The sequence below is a fragment of the Corvus brachyrhynchos genome, unplaced genomic scaffold (assembly GCF_000691975.1).
Source record: "Corvus brachyrhynchos isolate BGI_N302 unplaced genomic scaffold, ASM69197v1 scaffold514, whole genome shotgun sequence".
Lineage (NCBI taxonomy): Eukaryota > Metazoa > Chordata > Aves > Passeriformes > Corvidae > Corvus > Corvus brachyrhynchos.
The window spans coordinates 2,535,828-2,561,887 of record NW_008238319.1 but is presented as its reverse complement, the minus strand read 5'-3'; the positions used below and the strand labels follow the sequence as shown (position 1 = coordinate 2,561,887).

Below are 26,060 nucleotides of genomic sequence, written 5' to 3'. Positions count from 1 at the left end.
AAAAGCTGGCTGCTTTTCTGAGAGCCTTTCAGAGTTCTGTCAGGGTAGAAGGATTGTCCGAGGTTTCTGCAGCGTCAGAAGGTACCAGAAATGCATCGTTGTCCAGGGAAAAAAAGGCTGAACTAAGGAAATAAAACTCTTTGTCCTGCACATGGTTATGGAGGGTGAGGGGAGGGAAATACCCTGCCTGATAAAATTGTTTCTTATAATTCCTAGTTGACCTCTTGGGACTGCTGAAGTGGAGATCCAACACGAGCCTGTTGCACCAGAACTTGAAGCAGCTGATGAAGGTTGATGGTGGTGAAGTGGTCAAGGTAATGAGTTAATGTCTTTAAAAATCCCAGATTTAGAGGCATCTTTTCATTTTGGTTCCCCACACCTCCCCCCTCAAGCTCACTGCACTCACTTGCACATTAAATTGCAAGCTGGAGTCTCAAACTTCAGGGTGCTGATGCTCCTCTCCCTGCCCTCTAGAACATTTCAGATGTTGAGAACTGATAAAACACACATAAAATGCACATTTCTGAAAATTTAGGGGTTTTTTTTAGCACTTTGGTCAATTTTTATATACAGATCCATGAAGAAAAGGTGTTTTTCTTTGCAGGATTAGAACATCTCTGAATTCTTACATGCTGATATTAAATACATTTTTAATCTGTGGATGTGGAATGCAATCCTCTTGTGTGCTGCTGTTGTTTTCTTTAAAAAAAAAAAAAACCAACACTTTTTCTGGAAATATTTAGCTGAGCCAAGTTATTTTCATTTGCCAAGGCCACTGAGTGATTATTTAGCTGTGCAAAAGAGGAGGCTGGGACTTCATTGAAGGTGTTGTAACAAATCAAATCTAAAAGAGTGTCAAAAGATGGACTGGGGACAGGTGACCCTGAAGAGTTGTTTCCTTACTTCAGGGCATTTTTAGGTGGTTAATAGGAGCATAATGAATGGCTCAGCTTGAAGTAACCAAAACCACCTGGGAATGCTGATACTGTCATCCTCGGAGGGTGGGGAAAGTGGGATCTCACAGGTTTGTGTTTCTGGAAGGTTCTACCTGCTGTGGTTTTGTCCTGGATCGTTTGACAGCAGAATCTCGACAGTGGTACGGGCTCGTGCCAAGCATTGTCATGGCTCTGTCACTTGGAATTCTCCCTCCTCTCCAAATGTGGCATCCCAGAGTGCGTGGCACATTCCTGCTTGGTGGGCATGATGGATTTCCTCAGGATGCACCACAAATGAGGTTTGAGTAAAAGCACTGGAGTGAGTTCTCCAGCTGCATACACTCAGACTCAATGAGATTCCCTTCCTTCCTGCTCACAGGGATCTGAGCACAACTGGATCATGCACAGGGCAGAAGAGGGAATGTTTAATATTGCTTCCACCACCATTTTTATCCTTTTTTTAGAGGGCCATTCCATTCTCCATCTGTTCACGTTCTCGATCTGTTGCAGCAGTGTTCCATCTTTGTGGAGCCTGCTCTGTTGGAGTATCTGATCTGTAACTGTTCTTTCTGTTCTTCCAGCTTTCTTTGTCCTTCATGTTTTTAAACACAATACCTGGTGCAGTCTGGATATCTTTAAAAAAAAGTACTGATGTGATAAAATGCATTCATATTTTCTGTTAAGCCATTGCCATTCCTCAAAACTCCCAGTAAAAGGCCTGGGCCTGCCGGTGTTCATTTATTGTTGAGTAGAGATCAGCCCAGAGCCCCATTCTGTGCCTGTTCCCAGAGTGTGTGGAAGCTGTAAATGTTATCTCCCTTCCCCAGAGGCTCTGGCTCCATTTGTGCAGAGTCTATGGAATATGAGAAGGTAAAAGAATAGTCCAGGAATTATAATTATTCATGCTACCTGAGGAATGTCCTGCCCCTTTACACAGCAGGATCTCTGCCGTGCTCTTCCAGCTGCTCCACCGAGTCCTTGTGAACGGATTTAAAACTTGAACTCTGCCTGTGAAAGTCAGGCTAAGGTGCCTGAATGTGAAATCAAGGCTTGGTCAGCCTCCCAGCCATCCTTTGGCTTCCAAAGGACTCAGCGTGTGGGACCCAAGAGTGCAACTTCTCTTCAGACCAAGAGAGAAACTTCTCCTGTCAAGGCTCAGAACCCTGCTTTACGCTTCCCTTCCTGCCAGCTGGCAGCAGCCACGGAATCATTTAGAATTACAGAACCGTTTAGGTTGGAAAAGACCTCTAAGATCGCAGAGTTCAACCTTTAGAACATCGAGTCCAGCCTTTAATGTGCTTTATTTGCACATCTTCTTTAATGGAATGAGTAAGGCTGGGAGAAGGTGATGTTTTTCTTTTGCCCCTGTAGTGAAATTACGAGCTGGCTCTTCCCCAGGACTGGGCTGAGATCAGCTGCAAGAATTTTGGCTTTTCTGTTTTTTCATCCTCAGCAGCACAAGCTGTGACTCAGTGCTCACTTGGTTTAAGAAGTTTGACATTCAGCTGTGAATGGGGGTTAATTCCTGACATTTGACTGTAGGTTTAGGAGATCAGGTGAATCATGCTTCATCCAGGAGACTCATTGCACAGCTGAACATTTTTAAAGGAGGAAGGTGGGAGTCAAGCTGGTTTTCCCTCTCACAGGGTGTGTGGTGCCTCTTTGTAGCTGGGATCTCGGGATCGATTCCTTTCTGCTATTTGAGATACTCTTCCCCAACCTTGTCTCATCTACAGTGCAAAAACTATTTTTGTTTCATTTTACTTCCCTGTGAGGGTGGGCAGGCCCTGGCACAGGGTGCCCAGAGCAGCTGGGGCTGCCCCTGGATCCCTGGCAGTGGCCAAGGCCAGGCTGGACATTGGGGCTGGGAGCAGCCTGGGACAGTGGGAGGTGTCCCTGCCCCGGGCAGGGGTGGCACTGGATGAACTTTAAGATCCCTTCCAAACCATTTTGTGATGATTTGAGATAGATGTGCTGGAACCATCCGCATTTAACCCCTTCTTTCTCGACCCAAACTGAGCTGTGATCCATCCTGGCTGTGCCCTGGAGGAGCCCCTGTCTGTCTGTGCCAGCTGGAGGAAGGAGCTGCTCAGACACACAATCCCATTCCAGCAAAACCGATGAGTATCTCTGGGCAGTGCATGGATTCCTGGCTGTCTCTGGGAAGAACTACAGGAATTAGGAAGCTTTTGTCCCTGTGCTTGACTGGAAGCCCCTGGCACTAATCTGCTTTTCCTCTCGTCTTGCACAGATGGGGGTGCCCAGCCAGGGGGGAGTGAAGACCTTCCTGTGTAGGTTTGGGGCTGGGGCAGCAGTGGGGTGCTCTGTTCCCATGCCTGCATGTGTGATCCCGTTGGAGTTGTGGATCTGGGCGGGGCAGCCCTGAGCAGGGATGTTCTGAGTGCCTCCCACGGCTCAGCTCCCGGTTTCCTTGGCATGAGACTCAGTTGCTTGTGTGGTTTGTGCTCTGAAACACCCAAGTTTTCAGCAATGCATGGGCCTGGTGACTGTGCGGTGAAGCTGCAGTTTGGAAATTCTTGTTGTTGGAGCACTGTTGTAGATTAAAGTCCTTGTTCAGGTGTGCCAAGTGTGATTTCTGACTTCCTTTTTTTCTGCTGCAGTGATAACGTGTGTAGAGATAATGAACTTCACTAAAAATAATTTGCTGAAAAGAAAAACATTGGATTTTTCATTTTTTTGGCTAACTTTTAAAATGCCTTTAGCAAGTACATCTATAGAGACCTGTGTGGAGTCTGAATTTAATATTCCTTTGGAAATATGATGAGCTGTGTGGTTTCTTTGTAGTTTCTGCAAGATACACTGGATGCCCTTTTTAACATCATGATGGAGAACTCAGAGAGTGAGACCTTTGACACCTTGGTGTTTGATGCTTTGGTGAGTCTGCAGTGGGGAAGGTCTGAAATGCAGATAATGATGGGGTATAAATGATAGAGTGAAGTTTGTAATGGAAAAAAATCTGAGCTGATAGTTATTATTTAATTTAAAAGTTGTATTTAAAGGTTCAGATCCAGAGGGAGTTGGATTATTTCATGTCATCCTCCCAAAAATAACGAAGCAGTGAAATCCAGCTATTTTAATGGATTAGCAGCAGAATTTAGGACAGAAGCAGAAATTTTAATGTCAGTAACGTGTCTTCTCTGAAAAGAAAGGGGAATGGGCAAAAAATTAAAGATTTTTTTTGAGAGTACCGCACTAATTATGCTGGTTTTTTTCAGGTATTTATCATTGGACTGATTGCTGACAGAAAATTTCAACATTTCAACCCTGTCTTGGAGACTTACATCAAGAAGCATTTCAGTGCTACCTTGGCCTACACGTAAGTGGGAAAATTGATTTTTTCCTAATGTGACTTGGAGAATTTTCCCAGGTAATGTTATTTAATTACTTGTTTATGGCACTTAATTAGGATGTGCCCATGAGCTTGGGAGGGTCTTGAAGAAGACGGGGGATAATCTTTGTTTCTTTCTTGCAATAAATAAGTAACACTTTCAGTCACGTGCAAAGAGAAGTCTTGATTGTGTTGTAATAAAAGGGATGATTTGACAATTTCAGGAGTTGTTTTGTAAGGAAAACAAAAGGACTTCTCACTCATTCTGGGAAAGATGTCATGTCCATTTAGGGTGTTTCAACTACAGGTTGTTCAGTGCATTAAATTGACGTTGTACCCTGGATTATCCACATTACTGTCATTGTGGGGAAGAAGCAGGGAAGGGCAAAAAAAACAAAAGTCCATTATTTTTGTTGTCTTAAGTGTTTTTTGACAGTTGGAATCTTTGTTGCTGTTTTAGACTGTCAGTGTTGGAGGAAAAATATCTAATGGAACCTTTGCAGTGCTGGGGGGAAGCAAACCCAAAGCAGGAAACCTGGGGTGCATTTGCTGGTGCAGAGTCTCTGTTAAAGGACCTGAAAGTGTGCAAAAATATTGATTTAAAATCGTGAAGAATCATAAAATCATGGAATATCCTGAGTTGGGAGGGACACACAGGATCATCCAGTCCCACCCCTGGCCCTGCTCAGACCCCCCAACAACCCCACCCTGGGCATCCCTGGCAGCGCTGTCCAAACGCTCCTGGAGCTCTGGCAGCCTCGGGGCCGTGCCCATTCCCTGGGGAGCCTGGGCAGTGCCCAGAACCCTCTGGGGGAAGAACCTTTCCCTGATATCCTTCTTTATTTCCCAAAGATTTGAGCCTTCAGTCTCAGTGTTGATATTTTGATCACTGAGTTGCCGCTGCTGTTGCAGCTGTGTGTGATGTGAGCAGAAGATGGAGCATCCTCCAGCACCTGAATTTATCAGGAAAAGCTGAGGGTGGAGCATCCTCCAGCACCTGGATTTATCAGGAAAAGCTGAGGGTGGTCCTTCCTCTGGCTGGCATGGAGAGAATCCTTCCCTTCCTCAAGTGCAGGGAGACAGAAGCAGGGAAGAGCTCAATTCTGGCTTGACATGACAGATCCCTGCCCTCTCCCTGCCTTCTGTTCATAGAACATCCAGCTTGGAAAAGAGCTCCAACATCATCAGGCCCAACCTTCAGCTGTTGCTCTGAAGTAGAGAGAGGTGGCCTTGGCAATATTGAAGTGGTTACTTGAAATTCTCAGGCAGTTTGCTCCTATTCCAACAAATCCCCAGGCAGCAGGATCTCTGTGAGCTCCGTGTTGTTTTCTCTCAGTGGAGAATAATGTGGTGCTTGTTTACTTGGAGTGGGGATGTTGGATCATGCACTGGAGCTGGGATGATTTAAAATGGAATTGCTCGTGGTTGCATTAAAACCCTGATTTATATTCATTGGAAGGGAGGGAGCTGAAATGGGATTATTTTGAAAATTGCTTCACTTTCGAGTTTGATAGGCTTTAAAATGGGGAATAAGAGAATTTCCAGCTGGTATTACATACATGGAGAGATAAATTTTACAAATTCCAGCCCAAAATCCACAGGAAAGCTTTATAAAGGGAAGCCTTGTTGAATGAAGAAATTCATACTTTGTGTTAATTCTAACAACATGCTTGTATTTCATTTAATTATTTTTATTCTTCTGATTATTCTTAGTACGTGCATCTTTCTCAGAGCCTAAATCTGAGTGTCCCTAAACATCCAGCAGAAAATCAGCCTTATTGAGATTTGCTGTATGATAGATAAAGTCATGGTCTGTGATTTTTCTCTTTTTTGCTCAAAAATAAGTTACAGCTACTAACCAAAACAAGAACATGAGTTTGAGTTCAATAATTAATTTTGTAACTCTGTGGGTGCATAATTTTTCTTTGAACCTTTCAAAATGGAAATTCTGTGAGAATGTAACTTGGATGTGTGTTTTTTTTTTCTTGTATTTAAACAGCAAACTGACCAAGGTTTTAAAAACATACGTGGACAATGCTGAGAAGTGTGGGATCACTGATCAACTCTTCAAAGCCATGAAAGCCTTGGAATACATCTTCAAGTTCATTGTCCGCTCCAGGATATTGTTCAACCAGTGAGTACAGGCAGTGCTTAAACCTCCTGTTCCCAATAATGCTCAAAAACTGCCAAAATTTCATAGTGCTTCAGTTAAAATTGCTCAATACTGCATTGTTTTAGAAATGCTTGAAGCTGTGCGAGGTTACTTCAGGATGAGGTTTTTCCCTCTTCAGCAGAGATGAGTATTTTCAGTAGCAGTGAATTGGTAAAATCATGATAGTTTAGGTCTCTGAACAATTAAAGCTTGGCACTATTTGGGGAAACTTCTGTTGCTATATTGTGTTTTGTACAAAAGTTATAAACCAAGCTGATGAGATCTTCAGCTTTGCTTAGATTGAGTCCTTTTACTGCTTGTTAGCAGTGGTAACAACCTTATTACAAGGGATTTATGTAGAGCTCCTAAGTTACCATCTCCAGCACCCTTTTCTCTAATTTAGGGCTTGGAATTTATTTCTGTAGGAGCCCTGCTGCGAGATTCGTAAAATACTGAATGTCACTGAGCCTGTAGCAGGCCCTACAAATCACTTGAAAACAGAAAATAAGATTTCCTCTGGCTGCAGATTGGATTTACAGACAGTCTGACCCTCCAGGACTGGCTGGGGGGTTTCCTTGTGGGAAGCCCTAATTCACAGCCCTTCAGTGTTGGGAAGACACAGCTCTCCATGCCAAGGGATTAATCAGCAAAATTACTGAATGCTGAACGAGCCTGTGATTGGTTCTGCTGCAGGACTGAAACCCTGCCTGGGGGGTGTGATTTGGGGTGATTAAAATGCAGGAGGGTGGCAGGGCTCTGAGTGATTGCTGCTGTTCTGCTGAGGAATCACGAGCAGCGAGCTGAAGCTTTTATTCCAAATTACGGCATATTTTTAACTTCAGGACTAGGGTGGTGGGCTGGATGGATGGAGCATGTTAGCAGTTCAGTTCTGGAAGTTCATCCACTTAAAGCCTGGTGGCACAGCTATTTGTTCACTACAGCAAAGGTTGATAAAGGCAAAATATTACAAGTGACCTTTAGAAATACCTTTATTTGATTTCCTCAGTAATGATCCCACTGGTTGTGGTGTATTTACTGCAGTCTTGAAATCCTCCAGGCAGTGCTGGAAGAACCAACCTGGTATAAACCTGGTTTTCTCACAGCTGCAGAGTTTTTGTGCTTTATCAGGTATATTAAATAAATAGATGTTATTAACTGACAGTAGGAACACATTTGTGACTAACTTGTTTATTTTTTATTGCAACTTCCTTTTTGAAAGGCAGAGCTTTTTGTCTGAAGCACTTTGATTTATTGGGCTGTCAAGTTCAGTTACTCTTTCTGTTGGTGTAAGTTTCACCTCTCTGATCTGCTCAGGGGGCACTGAAATCCATTATGAAAATGGGGAGTTGACATGTTTTTTGTCCTGCATAATCCCCAGATTTAGCCTAAAAGGGAAACAGAATTTTGCACAGCAAAATAACACGATTTAGTGGTTTGGGTTTTCTTTCCTGTAGCATTCATTTTGTCTGTGTCCAAGTTAAAATAGGCTTTTTTCATATTTGGGGCTTCCAAAAGTTTATGAGCACAGCATTAAAAATGTGTGATACACATTAACTTCAGTGTAAAGCAGCAGGAACATCCTGAACTCCGTGTTTATCTCAAGAAAAGCCCCTTTCCAACTGCAATATGTGATCCATCATGATGTAGCTTTAGATTGGATATTGAGAAGGAATTGTTCCCTGGGAGGGTGGGCAGGCCCTGGCACAGGGTGCCCAGAGCAGCTGGGGCTGCCCCTGGATCCCTGGCAGTGCCCAAGGCCAGGCTGGACACTGGGGCTTGGAGCAGCCTGGGACAGTGGGAGGTGTCCCTGCCATGGCAGGGGTGGCACTGGGTGGGATTTGAAATTCCTTCCAACCCAAACCATTCCGGGATTCTGTGATCTTGGAACATGAAGAAACCATACAATGATTATATGTGGAAAATTCCTGCGTGAGATTCTCTTTCTGAGCTGCAGACTTTGTTCAAGACCTTCCTACTGGGTTTAACTCCAGGAGAAAATGGAGGAAAGTAAAAGGGCATTGAACTCTTGCTGGGAGCTGCTCTAATGGGTCTTGGTGCAAGGTGTTTGGGGGGATCAGAGCCAGTGGAACCAGGGAGGGCGTTGGGAGCCCAGTTGTTGTTGTTGGGTGAGACTCTTGGAGGCAAATAGAGCTGACTGAGCAAATGTGGGGTTTTACTGGGGGAAGGAGTCATGGAATGGTTTGGGTGGGAAAGGACCTTAAACTCATCCCCCCCCCCCCCCTGCCATGGGCAGGGACACCTTCCACTATCCCAGGCTGCTCCAAGCCCCAATGTCCAACCTGGCCTGGAAGCCCCATGGGATGTTTGTAACTCCCCTGGTTAGATTTAATCTGGATTCCAGATCCCTTTTGATTTTGGTCAGGTTAAGTCTGAATAACCCTGGGGTAGTGAGTCCCACGTGCTGCCCAAGGAGGGGGAAGTTTTCAGGGATGATGTGGAGCCAGTGGTCATCTCTCCTCATTTTCCAGTGAGGATTGTGTCATCCTACACCTGAAGCAGGGCTGGTTCTGCATTTTAAAACCTTCAGAGAATTCCAGGGACACTCACTGAACCAGCGGCCCAAGTTCTTCACGTTTGCTGTATTTTTGTTGCCTTTGGTGTTGCCCTGTTCGGTTCTAATCCCCTGAAAGCATCTGAGAGAGAGAGAAAGGGGGTCCTGGTGGGCAGCTCAGCCCTGAGGCATCTGCCTGAAGGCACAGGGACCTTGTTCCTGAAGCTGAGCTGGGGCTGAGTCATTCCTGTGTGTCAGCTGTGCTGACTCCATGGGAAACTGAGCCTGGAATTAGTGCTGAAGCACAGTTTAACCTCAGTGCTTCCTTCCCACAGAAAGCAAAAAGTATATTTTTAGCAAAAAAAGGGTCGATGGGCTTTTTCTTCTGTTCTTTCTTTCCTGCTTTCTTTCTTTTCCAGAGTTTAAGGTCACTCACCTTAGGCCACTGGTAGATTTTAATGATTGCTGGCAAGTTGTCTGGCTGCTTTCTGGCTTCATCAGCACAGAGCTGCCTGGCAAGGGTCCTGCCAGACATCTGCAGGGTGGAGAGGCTGTCCCAGGGCTGTGTGGGCACAGGGAATTGGGTCACTGCTTAGGGATTCACCAGGAGACTGAAACAGCAGTGCTGGATGTGGCATTTCACAGAGAAACCTTTACAATAAAAATCTCTGTTCCTGCTGGTCCAGCCTGGCCAGTCTGTCTTGTCTTGAGGTTTTTTTGTGAAAGAAAACTCTTGGTTTGGTGAAGAAACTTGTAGAAATTTTTGAAAAAGTGTTAAAACAACAAACAGGCATCTGTCATTTGATTGTTAAAAAAATCACCAGATTTAAAAATCCTGTATTTCCATTGAGGTTTGTGCTGATGAAACCTAATTCTTTTTCAGACTGTATGAAAACAAAGGAGAAGCAGACTTCAGGGAGTCTCTGCTGCAGCTCTTTAAGTCCATCAATGAGATGATGAGCAGCAACTCTGATCAGACTGTCATAGTGAAGGTTTGTGCTTTCCAGATCTGCACTTTGGCATCCTAAACTGCAGTAAGGCAGTCAGTGAAGCATTTGCTTGTGTTTGTGCTTAAAAGCTGGTTATAAGCTGATTTTTCCCCAAACAAGGTTCATACTCGGTGTTTCTGCTGAAGGGCTTGTGACTGTATGAAGAACTTTCTTTGAACAAGTAAGTTTGTGGAATCCTAGAATAATTTAATTTGGAAAAGACATCTAAGATCGTCAAGTCCAACCCTTAATTGCTTCAAAACCCTGACTTTTATTTTAAAAAGAGAACTTAATTTGGGTTGACACTTGGCTTCTTCAACTTCCATAACCTGAATGTTAAGGTATTTTTAAGGCATTATATTTAAGATGCTGATGACAATGCAGAGCCTCCTATTTAAATGCACTTATTTATATCTGAGGCTGTTCAGGAACTTCACTATAGGACCTTAAGGCAAAGTAGTTACTTTAAAAGGAAAATCAGTGCTGAGTGAGACTGCAAACTCCACCTTTCATCCCTTACCCCTTTTCTTGTGTCCCTTTTAAAAACAGCATCTGCTTTTGGTGACATTGGCTCATGGAATTGGGAATGGGGTCTGTGCCCTCAAATGGTGCTGATATCAAAGAGCAAAAGCACTGAATTGTAGGACTGATGGATTTTAGTATCTGGAGGAGACTGGATACAAAAGTTAGTGGATCTTTTTCATCATGGAAAACTACAGAGACTGCCCTAAATGTGTGTCTGATAAGCTGCACCTTGAACTTCCTCTTGTGGTTGCCACTGGATGAAACCCCTGACCCAGCCCTGCTGAATCAGTTGGGAGATGATCAAGGGGCTGAGAATTGGGGTAGAATTTGGGGGCAGTTGGATTCCTCCTGCTCTGGTGATTGCAGAGATAGACAGTGGGAAATCCCTGTGCCAGTGGAAGAGGCTCCTGGAGAAGTCCAGCTGGAAAAGCCCTGAGTGAAAGCCCCCAGTCCTTTGTAGCTGAGCTCTGGGGCTCCTGATGCCATGCTGAGCACACAGCAAAAACAGATAGTGGGGATAAAGCAGCTGAGGTGGAATATTTTAGGCAGAGAAGCTGAGACTATAATCTGGTAACAAAATAGGGATATTACATGTTTTGAGAAAGCTGTGTTTTCATTTCATTGCCAAAGCATCTCTCCTGAATGGAAATGGGGAGTTGGAGTCCGTGGCTCAGGGTGTGCTCTCTGGGGTTTTACAGTAGGGTGTTTGCACATTACAGGAGTGGAATGTGAGATTTCTTTTCCTGAGGCTCCTTTTGCAGGGCCTGCTTCAGGAAGGCAGATGAACATGAGCTTTTTTCCTTCAATGATTTGTAGCTTGGGGGAAAAAAACCCCAACAAACAGACCCTAAAAAGTGGATTTGGCTGTGTTCACCTGAGATGCAGGAAGGAAAACTTCCTGGTAAGAGCTGGAGAGATCCCACTGCAAGGGTGGCTGTGCTGGTTCAGGTTCAGAACTCTGCAGGCTTGGGAGGGAGAGCACAGCTCCTGTCTGTGTTTGAAGGGCAGCAGATGAAGCCCTGAGGGATGAGCCACAGTGATGTTGAGTGTGCTTGAGGAGGCCTTTCAGGAGCCTTGACAACCTTCCATTCGTTATTTATTGCTTTCATCTCCTCTGGACTCTAATTACTCAGCTCTTAGAACACATAATTGTTACTATTGGCTTTTTGCAGCCTGTGAAATTGCTTTTATGATGTTCAGGTATCTGAAGCTCTGCAGTGTGAGCACTTGGCAGAAGTGTGCGCTCTGTTACGGAGAACTGTTGAATGGGTGGATAATTATGGGGTTTTTTTAGGGGAGGGTGAGTGTGGATTCTGTGGATCCTGCCTGGCAGAGCTGCAGGAGTGCTGGGAGGTGGCAGTGACACCATGGGGGTGACATCAGAGGCCTCATTCAGCATCTCCAGCAGTGACTGAGTGGATGCCTCAGTCTGTGCTGGTGGAGAGGAGCATTGGATGGACCTCCCAGAGCTGGGGGGCTGAAACAGGAGCTGAAGGGTGGGCGGATGTGGGACACTGCTGTCAGGAAGAGTGGATTAATCCCTGCATGGTGCTCCACTTGGAGCTGGCACTTTGGGCAGGACACCTTAGAGTCACCAGTGGCAGCTCCCCAGAGCCATCAGCTCCATGAGATGGCAGGGGAAGCAGCAGGGTGTTGGGGGTGAGCAGGGGTGGCAGGGCTGTCACAGTGCCCTGGAGCAGCCACTTCTTGCATGCTGGGTGTGGGGCTGGTTCCAAACCTCAGGAAGGGGTTAAAGGGGTGCAGAGGATTGGGAATGCTGCACCTGCCCAGCAGGTGAAACGGGGATTTCCTGTGCTCTGGGATTTTACAGGGGGTACTTGCTGACATCGTTAGGAGGGGAGTTTAAAGGAAGTAAAGGAATTTTTTTAATCTTTTCTGAAGTTTCTTGCTGCAGGGGGTTGTGGAGGCAGCCAGGGCGGCAGAGGGATGCGATGCCTTTTCCTGGTCTTAAAAATCAAGAGTCAAACACGGTTAGAAGAGAAAAAGGGATTTTACCTTGGTGTTTATTTTAAGGATCCTTAGGTGCACACATCCAGGTCGAATGCACCTAAATGCATGCCACAATGCCCACTCCAAAAGATCTGGTGTAACATTAGAGGTGTTACTAATTAGCACATCTATCAAAGATTCCCCAATGAGAGGCTCAAGTGAGCCCCCCTCCCCAAGGAACCTTCCCCTGGATGGTTCTATCTTGGTTTACAGAATGTGTTCTGGAGAGGACCTTGGGCTCTGGGGCACACTGATCCCTGGCTACGAAGCTTCTAAAATGTTGAGTCTCTCAGCTTGACAAACAAGTCCAAGAATGCAGGCACAAAGCACTAAGAGTACAGAAGTTGTAAAAAGGTATAACAGGGGTGTAAAAGAAAAGGCAAAAAATCGTCATGGCATCAGATGGAGCTCAGGCCCAGGGATGTGCTGAAAGGATGGCTGGGTGCAGCCTCTGAGGGAGGCTGGGAGAGCCAGGAGGGGAAGGGAGCACAAAAACTGCAGCTGGCATCTCCTGTGGGCAGTGCTGGGGACCAGGATCTGGGCTGGGCACACCAGGAGTGGGGTACCTCAGAATGGGGTGATTCTGAAGGCATGGAGCTGCCCCAAGGCACCCCTCCCATGGAGCCAGGCTGGGAGAGCTGGGGGTGCTCACCTGGAGAAGAGAAGGCTCCAGGGAGAGCTCAGAGCCCCGGGCAGGGCCCAAAGGGGCTCCAGGAGAGCTGGAGAGGGACTGGGGACAAGGCCTGGAGGGACAGGAGCCAGGGAATGGCTTTAAGCTGAGAGTGGGGAGATTTAGATGGGATATTGGGCAGGAGTTGTTCCCTGGGAGCATGGTGAGGAGCTGGGATAGAATTCCCAGAGAAGCTGTGGCTGTGGCAGTGTCCAAGGCCAGGCTGGCTGGACCTGGGGGCTTGGAGCAGCCTGGGACAGTGGGAGGTGTCCCTGCCATGGCAGGGGTGGAATGGGATGATCTTTGAGTCCCTTCCAACCCAAGCCAGTCTGGAACTCCTGTGCTGTTGGATGCTTTGCTGAAGTTTTGTAGAAGGCCAATGGTTTTAATGAGATAAGTCCCCAGGTCCTGTGCTGTGCAGGAAGATCAGCAGATCTTGCTGTGGCAGTTTTAGGCGTTTTTTCACTGATTTTTATATCTTTTGGGGAAGCAAAATGATTCTAGACAAAATAACTCTGGAGAGAGAGAAGTTGCAAAGACCTACACAGAAAATTAAGGTGCTTCACATTAAATGAGGCAGATGCTTCTTTCCTACATCCCAAGGTTTCCATTTCTCCTTGCAGAAACCAGAATCTTTCTTGAGTGAGAATCTTTATCACCATGGAGCAGAACTGCCACTGGAAATTTTCTGGGATGTTCCCAACTTTTTGGGCTGGATGTACTGGATTTTTCCCCCTGTCTGTTGGGAGAGTGGCCTTCAAGCTGACATGGAATGAATGACTGCAGTCTTGTGTTCTTAGCAAGAATTCCTCTTTATCTATTCAAATATTTATGTCCTTGTGGAAGCTGATGAGCTGTTGTTGACTGTAGGTCTTCAGTTATTTCATATTTTGCATTTAAATTGCTTCTTTTTTTTTGTTAATTTTTTCAATGCTTTGGGTTCATGTGGGGGGGAAAAAAAAGTTTCCTCAAAAGAAAACTCTCTGACTTGTACAAGAATTTAAGGTTGTAGAGCACAAAAAGAGGCTTGGAATTTGTACCTCTTTTAGGATTATGGATAGTCACAAATTCTTGGGTAGGGGAGAACTTACCGGGTTTATATATATATAATATTATTAAAAGGTTATTTTTAATTTGTCTGGTATTACTTCAGCTATGGATCTTTGCAATAAATAGGTAAAATTCCATATGATCTTGGAATATGGTTTGAGCAGAGCTTTACTAGGACTTAAACCACTTATAGCACTTTACTGGCACTTAAATCTCCTGTTTCTTTTGCCTTTTCTCTACTCAGATGTGTTGGAGTTAACAAGAATGACTAAAAGCCAGGCTGCTAAAAGGCAGCTGTGATCAGTCCTGTAGGTTTGAATTTGGGAAGGTGAACTGGTAAAAATTACAGTGTTCAAAACAGCACAGAAGCTGGGGTATTTTTAGTTAGCTAAATAAAATGGTTAGGGTTTTTTTGGTGTCACTGTTTTCTGCAGTGGAGACAGACATTTCAGGGCTGCCTTTTCCACTTGTTTGTTTAAGGTGTGGGGTTGTCCAAGCTGGAGAGGGAAATCCAAGCAGTGATTTGAGCTGGCAGATGTTGTGGTTGTTCTCTCACTGACAAAAATTCTCCTTGCTCGATGAGTGGCAGTGGGCTGCAGCAATGGCTTGGGAAGGGGGGATTCCAGTTTGTTTTCCAAGCATCAGTCTGACTTCAAGAGTGAAACCTGATTCAGTAAGGTGAGCAGCATTTGGGGTGTGCATGCATTTTTAATGGTTACAAGTGTGCTGAGCCTTCCTGGGTTTATTCCTGTTTTCTGCTAATTGGTGCATGATAATTATTCCTGCTGAAGCAGGAGCTCAGCTGGAGCCTGAGAGTGATGTTTCCAGTTTGGAGAAAAATGGAGCTATTCCTCAGTCAGGTATTCCTGCATCCCTTGGGAAGCAGAGAAGCTCCTCCTGCAGTGGAGGAGAGAACTGGACTCTTGTCAGCAGGGCCCCTCTGATACTTGCTGTTCTGATTTTTGTTCAGGATGACTGGGAAGAGACAATCTGGGAGCTTTACATGATCTGAATTAAGGAGGTGTGAGCACTTTGTATAAAATCATCCTGGGTGTGGCCACAGAGAGCTGGGGTGGAAGATGAGACCATTTCTTAATGTGAATTTTCCTGTGCCTGTGGGTTCTTAATAATCCTGGTCACTTCTAATGCATTTCTCGGTGTCCACTCTGTGCTTTAATATTCAGCATTTATTGCTAAAGCCACAGAAAAGTATTTAAGTGAAGGCAGGGAAATACATGACAAGGTGCCTGAGAAGAAAACAAGACTGTGTTAATCTGCAGGGCTTTTCCAACAAGTGGAATACTTAAAAACCATCACTTAAAACCAGCTGAGTAACAAAGTGCAACTGTGGAGTGAGGTTTTTGGGTCTCTTAGAATCCATGTGGGAAATACCTGCAGAAGATACTCATTTGTGATTGTGCTTTGGGCTGTTTAACACTGAATTTAGTGCCAGTGCAAATAGAATTTTGCACCAGTGCAAAGGTGCTGCTTTGCAACTGGGATAAAAAGTTCTTTAGTTTGTGGAGAGAATAACTGCTCTAGGCTGGGGCAAACCTGAAATAGAGTTTAGGAGTTCCTGGATGTTTTTTATCTGGCTGCTGATTGGGCTTAATTAGGTTTGGATGAGTTTAATGGAATAGCACCTGAGATAATGCTTGGGTACAAGGGAGGTGCTTTGTGTTGAATGACACAAAAGATGAAAATTAACATTAAAATAATGTTCAAATGGAGTGGGGTTAAACAAATTTATTGCTTTGTCAAACAAAGGAGTTCAGAAGAATATCCTGTGTTTGGCTCCGAATTTTTGTGCTTAATTTGGAGACCAGGCGTGCTGATGGAAACAAATGGCTTTGGAAAATGACAGTTTTAAATTAAGGGTTTTTTTGCTTTTATGGACTACAAAGAGGTGAACTTAAACCCCAGAAAAAAGCTGCGGTGTTCTGCTCAGAATACATTTTGTTTAATACTTTGCAAATGTCATTTGGTCAATCTAATGGCAGCCTTAAGTTAGTTTTTCTTTTAAACAGCTACTGCAAAGAAGCTTTTGTGACTTCTTTTTGCTATTCCATTTATAAACCCAAGAATGGGATAATTTTCCATTGTTGCAAGATTCCTTTGCTGTCCTGCTTTCTTTTCACTCACCAGTGACTACTGTAATTATCACAGAGGTAATTTCATTTTTGTATTAATTAAGAGAAGCAAACAAAAGCAAATGAGTAAAACCCATTTTTCTGTTATCCCACATGATAGCAGAAATACTTTAAGGTACTTAGCAAGGTTGCCCTGTCTTATTTTAATGTGCTTTTATTTGCCTGATGACACAAAGAAAAGGCTTTTACTTGTCCTCTCATTCCTTTTGTGAAGAAATTAAAAACTCCAGAAATTTCCTTGCAAAGCAGCTGCTCCTGGCAGTTTTAGCAGTTGGGACTCTTTCTGTCCCAATAAATAAATGAAGCTTACTCTTAGTTAAATATTCAAGTGTCAGTGTGAAGTTTTTTTGCGGTTTGAAGCTTTCCCACCCAGAAAAAAGACCTGCAGAAAAAATGCCTTTCAGAATCAAGATAAATAATGCACATTAACTTTTAGTCATAGAAACTCCTTGAACTTTTAGATCTGGGCAGTGTGCTAATTTCCTCTTGGCAGATCCCATTCTTTACCCATTTCTGTCTCATTAAACCTGTCTGGAAACGAACTATCAGTGAGAAAGGAGCAGATTGGGCAGTGCAGGGGACTCTTCATTGATGTTCAGAGGGGCCAGTGTTGGGAATAACAATTCCATGGCACCTGATCTTATTTATTGTGGCTTTTTTTACCACATTGAAAGGGGTTTTTTCCCTCAGATGATCTTTTGATACCAATACTGAGTTTGTTCCTTCCACATGGATGTGATTTGGCTGCTAGCTGTGGAGAAGTTTAGGAGAACATGATTAGCTGTTAAGTTAGTTGATGTTCAGAGGGGCCACTGTTGGGAATAACAATTCCATTGCTCCTGATCTTACTTATTCTGCCTTTTTTTACCACGTGTGAAGGGGTTTTTTTCTCTCAGATGATCTTCTGATACCAACACAGAGTTTATTCCTTCAACAGGAACGTGATTTGGCTGCTAGCTGTGGAGAAGTTTAGGAGAACACAATTAGCTGTGAAGTCGTTAGAAGCCCATCAATGAATTTATCTTAAAGGTTGCAAAGGGTCCTGCTCCAGACAGAGAGCTGGTTGGGATGATTTAGGGAATAAGTTCCAATTAGTCTGTGGAAGGATAAATCCTGGGAATTGCCGTCCCGTGCACTGGCTGTGCAGAGAGCTGTGGCCATCAATTACTGATTAATTTATTCCATTTAAAGCAAAGCTTTGACTTTTCTGGCCCTGATTCTTTTCACTTAGTGACTTGTATTTCTTGGCCCAGTTAATTGCCTTTTCCACAGTTGGGGAAGGGTATCCTTGAGGCACTGAGTGGTTCCATGGCTTGTCTTGGCAGCTGCTGCGTGGAGGGAGTGGCAGCTCATGGTTCTTCCCATGCTTTCTGTGGAATATTTCCTTTTACACACAGATACAGTGTTCACGAAGGGGAAATTAATGTGGATTTGTGTGGTTGGGATGTGGAGGATGAGCCACAGCATTGGGAGTGCTCTGAGTTGGCTGCAGGCTGCCATGGCCTTGCTGATGTCATGCTGAGCCATGTGAATCACAGCCTGGGCAAAAAAATGAAATCCCAATAACACCCACAGCCAGCAGAACAGTGAGTGTACAGGGCCATTCAGCTCAGGGAGAATATATCCATTATTCCTGCCACACACGCCCTCATTGCTGCTTTCACTCCTTTTCATCCTTCCCCTTTGCTGCTTTATTTGTGTGCTTTGTAGTGCTGGAAATGACTGATTTTGTAACTTGATAAGGGTGGGAATAATTTATCACTCGTTCTGCACAAAGAGAGAAGTCCCTTTGGGCAGTAAAATTTTTATTGCAGCCCAGCTTGAAACTGTGTGTAATTATTGAGTGCGTGTGTGAGACTGATCTTCCCAGCTTTGGGTGTGCTTCTTGTGTGATCACAGGGAAATTACTGCAAAAAACTGTGGGATTGAACATTAAAGTTCCTCACTACTGTGTTTTTTAATTCTGGCTGGAATTTTCAAGTGTTTAAGGCATCCCTGTGTAACCATGGAATTGTGATTTTTGGCTTAGTTTGCAGTGTGCCTCTTGTGGAAATGAGGAATTGGAGCCTTTGTCCAGTGCTGATCAGAAATGAAAAGTAAATTAATTTAATTTCTTTAAATGGAAGAAAAAAAAAACAACCAAACCAAAACAACCCAAACCAGATGCTTTTTCCTGATGTTATATGAAAAGACAAGAGCTGGGTTTTTTTTGTCTGCTGAATTTCATATTCCTCATTTATGCATTGCAGTATCCTGGGAATTACCAGCATTGCAATGGAGCTACTGCTCACAGAAAATCTACTTCAGCTGCAGCTTTAACACAGTAAGATCTCCAGTGAGAGCTGCTCTTTTACATGATTTAATACCAATAAAAAATTATTTTAGTAGCCTTTTGTTTAGACAGATACAGATTTAATCATGGAGCTGCAGAGCTTCATTCTCTGATCGTCTTGTCACATAATCGAGCCAGCTGAGGTGGGAAATTGGGAAATATACTTCCACAATCTTCTTTAAATCTCCAGAATTAAACTTTAATTGGTTTGTCCATAAAGTAGACCCTCAGTTGCTGCTAATTGTTGCAGCTACAAGCTGTAAATGGCTGTTGTAAATAGTTTCACCCCAGAGTAGTTCATGGAAGCCCTTCAAGTGTTAATTTTTAAGCTCCTGCTGGGGCACGGTGCGAAATTTTAATTCAAGATATAAAATGCAAGCTCTCTTTTAAGATGTTACTAAACATTTATGGCTCCATGCATGTGAATGATCAGCAACTAAAGCCCTGTTGCTGACTGTGGTTCCTAACTGGTCATTAGAGCCCGCTTGGAATGGCTCCGTTTGCATAATCCCAGAGTCCCCAGCTCAGGAGACCTTTAAGCAGATCTGGGAGTGTTTGATGATCACCTTGACAGCTTCAGTGGATGTGAATGTGTCATAGGTTAGCCACGTTGGGCGCCACTAAATTTGTTCTGGTTTGGCCAAATTTAGAAATATATCCTCTGAGAGAAGGCACAACCACCCCTCCCCCACCAGGTTCGGGGAAAAAATAAATTTTCTTTGAAGGAAAGTGAAGAAGATAAAACCATTTATTTAACAAACACACGGGAAAGGAAAATAATGCTAAATAATAAAAATCTCTCACTGTGGAGAAAAAACCTGGGAAAGTGTCAGAGTCCTCCCTTTGGTCTCCTCGGAGCTGGGGCTTGGGCCAGGGCCAGGCCCTCTGTGCTCAGTGGAAATTCCTCCTGATGTGCTCTGATGTTGAAGCAGTCCAGTAGAAAAGATAGAAAATCCAAAATTCCAGGGAAGGAAAAATTCAACTCTCAGTCTCTCTCCGGAGAAAAAGCAGCTGAACCACTGGCCAAAAAATCTGTCCTGGGCGCGGCAAGCCGGGTGCTTCCTCCCTCCCCTGCTGCAGCTGGGAAACCAATTGCTATCTGTGTGTGACCTTGAACAAGCTGCAAACTGCTTTGCAAAAGTTTTGCTCAGTTTCTCCTTCCCCCTCTCAGGCTCAGTTTAGAGGCATAGAAAGGCACAGGAATTAATTTCTGGGCATAGGTAGCGATATGGGATCCGCATCATAAGGTCACCCCAAGACATTATGAAAACTGGGTGCTCTGAGATTTGCATCTAGCCCATGGACAGGTCGAGGGGTCCCTTTGGAGAGGAGCCTTGGTGGCTGCTTGAAGTTCTCCTTGGGTGTCATCAAACCAGTGAGTTGTTGCTTTGAAGAGCTGTGAGGTTGGGTTTGAAATGACAGGGGTTGTGGCAGGAAAGGGGAGTTCTTGGAAGAGAAAGGAGTGGGTTTGTGATTACTCCTCAAGACTGTTCTCCTGGGGCTCTCCTACCTGTAGGAACCACTGGGGATGGAAATTGTCCGGTCTGGGGGAATGTAAACTACAGTCACTGCTCACATCAGAGTGACAGAGGGGTTTGGGTTGGAAAGACCTTAAAATTCATCCAGTCCCACCCTGCCATGGGCAGGGACACCTTCCTCTAGCCCAGGCTGCTCCAAGCCCTGGTTCCAGCCTGGCCTTGGGCACTGCCAGGGATCCAGGGGCAGCCCCAGCTGCTCTGGGGATTCTATCCCAGCTCCTCCCCACCCTCCCAGGGAACAATTCCTTCCCAATCTCCCATCCAACCCTGCCTCTCTTCAGGCAAAATTACATCGGTAATCAAACCATTGGATGTAATCAATAAAACACAAAGTTAAGGGAGGCAAGTCTGGCTGTTCTGGTTTATGTTCTAATTACTTGGAATTTTTTCCTCCTCTGGTGCTCAGCACACGCGACTTGTTCCTAAGAAAAAGATAAAATGAGTAAAAATTCCTGCAAACAGTTAAAATATTAAACATCTGTTTGTATCTTCCAAGCTCTTTCATGTGCTGTGCAGTGGCAGCTGCAAGTTCAAGGGGAATTGGGAAGAGCCACGGTTTCACGAGTGCCTACCAAGGATTTACTGCAGGGAAAAAATGATAATTAGGCCTTTTTGTTGAATTTTTAAGTAGTGGCGTGAAAATTAAACCCAAACAACTACAGCATGGCTGAGGAGGAGGATGGGAAAGTGCTCGACAGAAGATGGGGATGAAGGGATTAGAGGAACCAAAAGGTTTCTATAAAGGTTGGAAGGAGCTTATAAATCTCTAATTTTGGTGTAGGTTTTCCCCAGTTTATGAACATTTGATGCCTCTGTCTTCTTTTAAATCAGTTTAAAAGTTTAATTTTTGCTGAATTTCAGCTCAGGTGTCACAGAAAATGGTGAAACCAAAGCCTGATTCTCTTCTTGCAGTCTTTGCATCACCTTTAAATGCATTAATTTTGCTCTTATTTGAGGTTTTTTTTGTTTTTATTTTAGGGGGCAGCACTTAAATATTTGCCAGCAATTGTCAATGATGTGAAATTAGTGTTTGATCCGAAGGAACTCAGGTGAGTAGAGTTAATTAAGTGTGGAGTGTTAATTTTATATAAATCTTTACATAAAAATCTATAAAAAGATAAAGAGAAAAAAGAGAAAGATGTATAAAATATATAAAATATAAAAATTAAAAGACATAAAAAGATGAAAAATATAAAATATATAAAATATTTATATGTAAATTCTATATAGTAATAGATATGCTATATGTAAATATATAAAAATATATACTGATGATACAATGAAATATGGATCACCTGAGAAATTTCATCCCTTTGCTCTTATTACATTTTTTTGGTCCCTTGCAGATATTTTAAGGGTTACACAAAGGGCCTGGGTTTTTTTTTGAAATAACATGTGTACAAACTTTGCAGTACAAATGATGCAGCAAGAATTATCATAAATCAGGCAACTGCCATCAAAACTCTTCAGCTGGACCTTGATGCTTCACTCTTTCAAGTATAAATTTGATGTAAATAATGAAATAATAAATAATTCAGTGAGCCCTGTTGCTGGATCAATGTCTCAGTAGCTCATAAACACTGCAGTGTTGTTAGTAAATAAAAAGGATAGTAATAAGATGATGTTTAAGGAAAAAAAAAGCAATAGAGGAACCAAATAAAAACTGGTATTTCAGGAGAATTTTTTACTTGGAGAAAAATATAATTTAATTTTTCATGGTGCTGTTACAAATTGGAAAAAAAAAAATTTAAATCGAGTTTTTCTGCACAAACCCTTCTAAATTTTGTCTAGTTTTATTTCTATGGTCTTGATATGTCAGAAGGTGGAAAAGAGAGGTAAAGTAGAGAGAAAATAAATAAATACAATCTTAGTCTAACATTCCAGTGGCCTGAGGAACCTGCATTTACCTTCTGCTTGTCTGGACTGTGAAGTGTTTTGCATCTGCACTTCTCTGGACTTATCTTTGTAGAGTTTCTGGACTAAATGATAATTTTGGTATGTGATAGCAAAATTACTGAGGAAAGAGAAATGAAAATGCAGGACTTGGCCTGTTTTACCCCCAATATTACATTATTTCTCTACCACTACAAATTGCAATTAAATACTGGGAGTACTGAATTGAGGTTGCCTTATAATTAGCAGTGAAGTCTCAATAGGAAAAGCAAAGAACTCAAGATTTTAGGTAGGGATGCAAAATTATTGAAAAGTCTTTTCAGTATTATCCTCATCCTGAAATGTCTGTTTCTGGGTTTTTTAATTATTAATTTTTTTGTTGGTAGCTTACAGTGTTAATTATCACTTTATTTTTGGCATCCGTAAACATAAATGTGCTGATAGAAATGAAGCACAGACAAGGAAGATTTGAAACCTAAAACCTTAAATGAAACACAGAAGAAGAGTCTAAAACTGAGATAAAAAGGAGGGGACAAAAGAAATGACATCAAAAACTGAACAAATTTGTTCAAAACTATTCACGATTCTCTGATTTTCCTTTTTTATGTCTCAAACAAATGGAGTCTGCTCATCCAAAAGCATGAAGTTGTGTGTGTGGTTCTTTATTCCTGGATGTTTTTCCATGGTTGGGGGGGGGATTTAATGGATTCTTCCTTTCCCTGTGTGTGCAGCAAGCTCTTCACCGAGTTCATCCTGAACGTGCCCGTGAGCAGACTGACCATCCAGAAGCTCTACTGCCTCATCGAGATCGTGCACAGCGACCTCTTCACCCAGCACGGTGAGCAGGCAGCATTCCAGCCCTTTATTCCCTGTGCCAGCCCTCTGCCTTGGCCTTCCTGCCATCCCAGGGGAGCCTGGGACACATTAAGGGCTCTCCGTTGGAAGGACAAGATTTAAAATCCAAATCCGAGACTGGTTTGGGTGGGAAGGGACCTTAAAGCCCATCCAGTGCCACCCCAGCTTGGGGGATACCTTCCACTGTCCCAGGCTGCTCCAATGCCTGACACAGATCGGTGCCATAAATCAAACCTCTCCTGATGGGAGGGAGTTTTTAAAGTCTTTGTCAGGAGTTGCTTCGAGAGGGAATCTCTGAAAAGCCAAGTTTACCAGCTGTGTCACCATGGTCTTTCTGCCTTAGAAATTTGGTAGAAACAGCAAGTCCAGACTTCCTCCTCCACTTTTGAGATGATTTGAAATTACTCAGCCCTTAAGTGTTGCATTTTCAAGAAGAAAAAGGAGGAATGCAGGTGGAGTTGCTGGTGTTTGTTGGGACCTGGGTGAAATGGTGTCCCCAAGAATACTTTCATGTTTCCTGGCTAGAGCTGTGCATCAGTGTTACTCATTTGCTTCATTCATTCTCAGCTCACTGTGTAATAATTTTCCCTTCTCCTGGCTGCTCTCAGGTTGCCAGGACTTTGGGGCAGAAGTCAGTAATATCAGGCATCATCCTTTACTCTCTTGGGGAGGAAGAAATGGAGATAAGTCAGATAAAACAAGGAATTATGAGTGTAAAACACTCCTGAGAAAGGCTACAGGGGCACAGCGTGCATTTACCATATTGATCTTTGCCTTCCCTTATTGAAGCAGTTTCATTTTCAGAGGAGGAGGTAGGAATTGTGTGTGGCTGCTTTGTTTTTGAAACCTCACGCTCAAACTCAGCCCTTCAGGGTGCCGGGAATGGTGTGGGCCAACATTATTGAGCTCCCGAGAAATTTAAACGGATCTGTTTTAGTGGGAGGGTGATTAATCAGGACTCAGGCTGGGTTTGCTGACAGAACAGAGCTGCTTAATGGCTCTTGGATCTTATCAGGAGGCTCCTAACCAGGGTTTTCCTGTCACTGCCTGTTAGGAATGTCTTAAATCCAGCAGGCTTTGGTGGGGTTGGGATGGGGATTCCAGGCACGTGCGCTGACCCAAACCACTGTGGGATTCCCATGGATGTCTGGGGGGGGTTTGATGTGCCAATAAATAAAGTGTGGCCTTAAAAGCTTCTCTTGCCACTGGTATCACAGAACCCCAGACTGGTTTGGGTTGGGAGGGACTTCAAATCCCACCCACTTTTACTGCAGAATGTGGAGTAGTAGAAGAAGAAGGAGGTTTGGAGAACAACAATCCTCCATTTTGATGTTTTTTGCTCTTATCTATTTACTACAAAGAGAAACCCAAAACCTCTAAATTTTCCCCCTGTGACAATCTTACACAGTAGTCTATCACCTAATTCACACCATTGTATTTTCTAGTTCTTGTCTGATCGTTGGTAATTTTTTCCAAGGTTGGAGGCTAAAACAGTGTTGTTCAGGGGGGTACAAACCCTTCAAAACAGGCAGAGAAATATTCTCAGCACTCTGGGTTCCTACAAATCCCCATCCAACCTTGCCTTGGACACAAGGAAATCCTAACTGACACTGCAGGTCACAAGTTTTTGCCTTCACTTCTTTACCATTTGTAATTTGGTATTTTAAAGGGGCACGAAGCAGCCACGTTATTGGCCTCTGTTGTAGCTTTGTGTCGGGGTTTATCAAAAATCATTAATTCAGCTTTTGTGCTCAGTGAACTCGTGGGGGAGGAATGGAGGTTTTTGATGTCCTTCCTGCCTTGAAGCTGTTCCCTGGCTGAAGGAAAGCAGCACAGGAGCCTTTCCGAGTGTGCTGTTCATCCATGCCTTATTATTTTCTCCTTTTCCATTAGTGGGCCACTGAAAGATAAGTTCAAGCACTCATCCTGCTGATTTCCTGCTTTGAGGTGAAACACTTGATTCCTTTTCAGGCTGGCTGCAGGTTAAACTGACCCAAACAAAGTGTGTGTATGCTGTCAGGGAAGGTAATGAGGGAGCAAATAGGCCCTGGTTCAGTGAGAAAGGAGACTTGAAAGGATTCTTCTCTCTGATCACAAAAGCCAGGACCGCTGAGTGCTGAGAAAACAAATTTTTCTGGTTCCAATTTAAAAAAAATCTCGGTGGATTGGCACTGTGGTGGTTTTATACCACTCTTAGAATCTCTGAAAAGCCAAGTTTACCAGCTGTGTCACCATGGTCTTTCTGCCTTAGAAATTTGGTAGAAACAGCAAGTCCAGACTTCCTCCTCCACTTTTGAGATGATTTGAAATTACTCAGCCCTTAAGTGTTGCATTTTCAAGAAGAAAAAGGAGGAATGCAGGTGGAGTTGCTGGTGTTTGTTGGGACCTGGGTGAAATGGTGTCCCCAAGAATACTTTCATGTTTCCTGGCTAGAGCTGTGCGTCAGTGTTACTCATTTGCTTCATTCATTCTCAGCTCACTGTGTAATAATTTTCCCTTCTCCTGGCTGCTCTCAGGTTGCCAGGACTTTGGGGCAGAAGTCAGTAATATCAGGCATCATCCTTTACTCTCTTGGGGAGGAAGAAATGGAGATAAGTCAGATAAAACAAGGAATTATGAGTGTAAAACACTCCTGAGAAAGGCTACAGGGGCACAGCGTGCATTTACCATATTGATCTTTGCCTTCCCTTATTGAAGCAGTTTCATTTTCAGAGGAGGAGGTAGGAATTGTGTGTGGCTGCTTTGTTTTTGAAACCTCACGCTCAAACTCAGCCCTTCAGGGTGCCGGGAATGGTGTGGGCCAACATTATTGAGCTCCCGAGAAATTTAAACGGATCTGTTTTAGTGGGAGGGTGATTAATCAGGACTCAGGCTGGGTTTGCTGACAGAACAGAGCTGCTTAATGGCTCTTGGATCTTATCAGGAGGCTCCTAACCAGGGTTTTCCTGTCACTGCCTGTTAGGAATGTCTTAAATCCAGCAGGCTTTGGTGGGGTTGGGATGGGGATTCCAGGCACGTGCGCTGACCCAAACCACTGTGGGATTCCCATGGATGTCTGGGGGGGGTTTGATGTGCCAATAAATAAAGTGTGGCCTTAAAA

At 43.8% G+C, this 26,060-nt stretch overlaps 1 protein-coding gene across 1 annotated transcript in view; it reads left to right on the top strand.

The window, feature by feature from the left end:
• The window catches only part of DOCK1 (dedicator of cytokinesis 1), a 244,271-nt gene that overhangs the window by 31,854 nt on the left and 186,357 nt on the right, over positions 1-26,060 (top strand). The window contains exons 19-25 of the mRNA XM_017733893.1: positions 217-314; positions 3,741-3,830; positions 4,172-4,272; positions 6,284-6,418; positions 9,832-9,940; positions 21,191-21,261; positions 22,837-22,943. Coding sequence (XP_017589382.1) covers positions 217-314; positions 3,741-3,830; positions 4,172-4,272; positions 6,284-6,418; positions 9,832-9,940; positions 21,191-21,261; positions 22,837-22,943 — 711 coding nt within the window. The remainder of the gene's footprint in view (positions 1-216; positions 315-3,740; positions 3,831-4,171; positions 4,273-6,283; positions 6,419-9,831; positions 9,941-21,190; positions 21,262-22,836; positions 22,944-26,060) is intronic.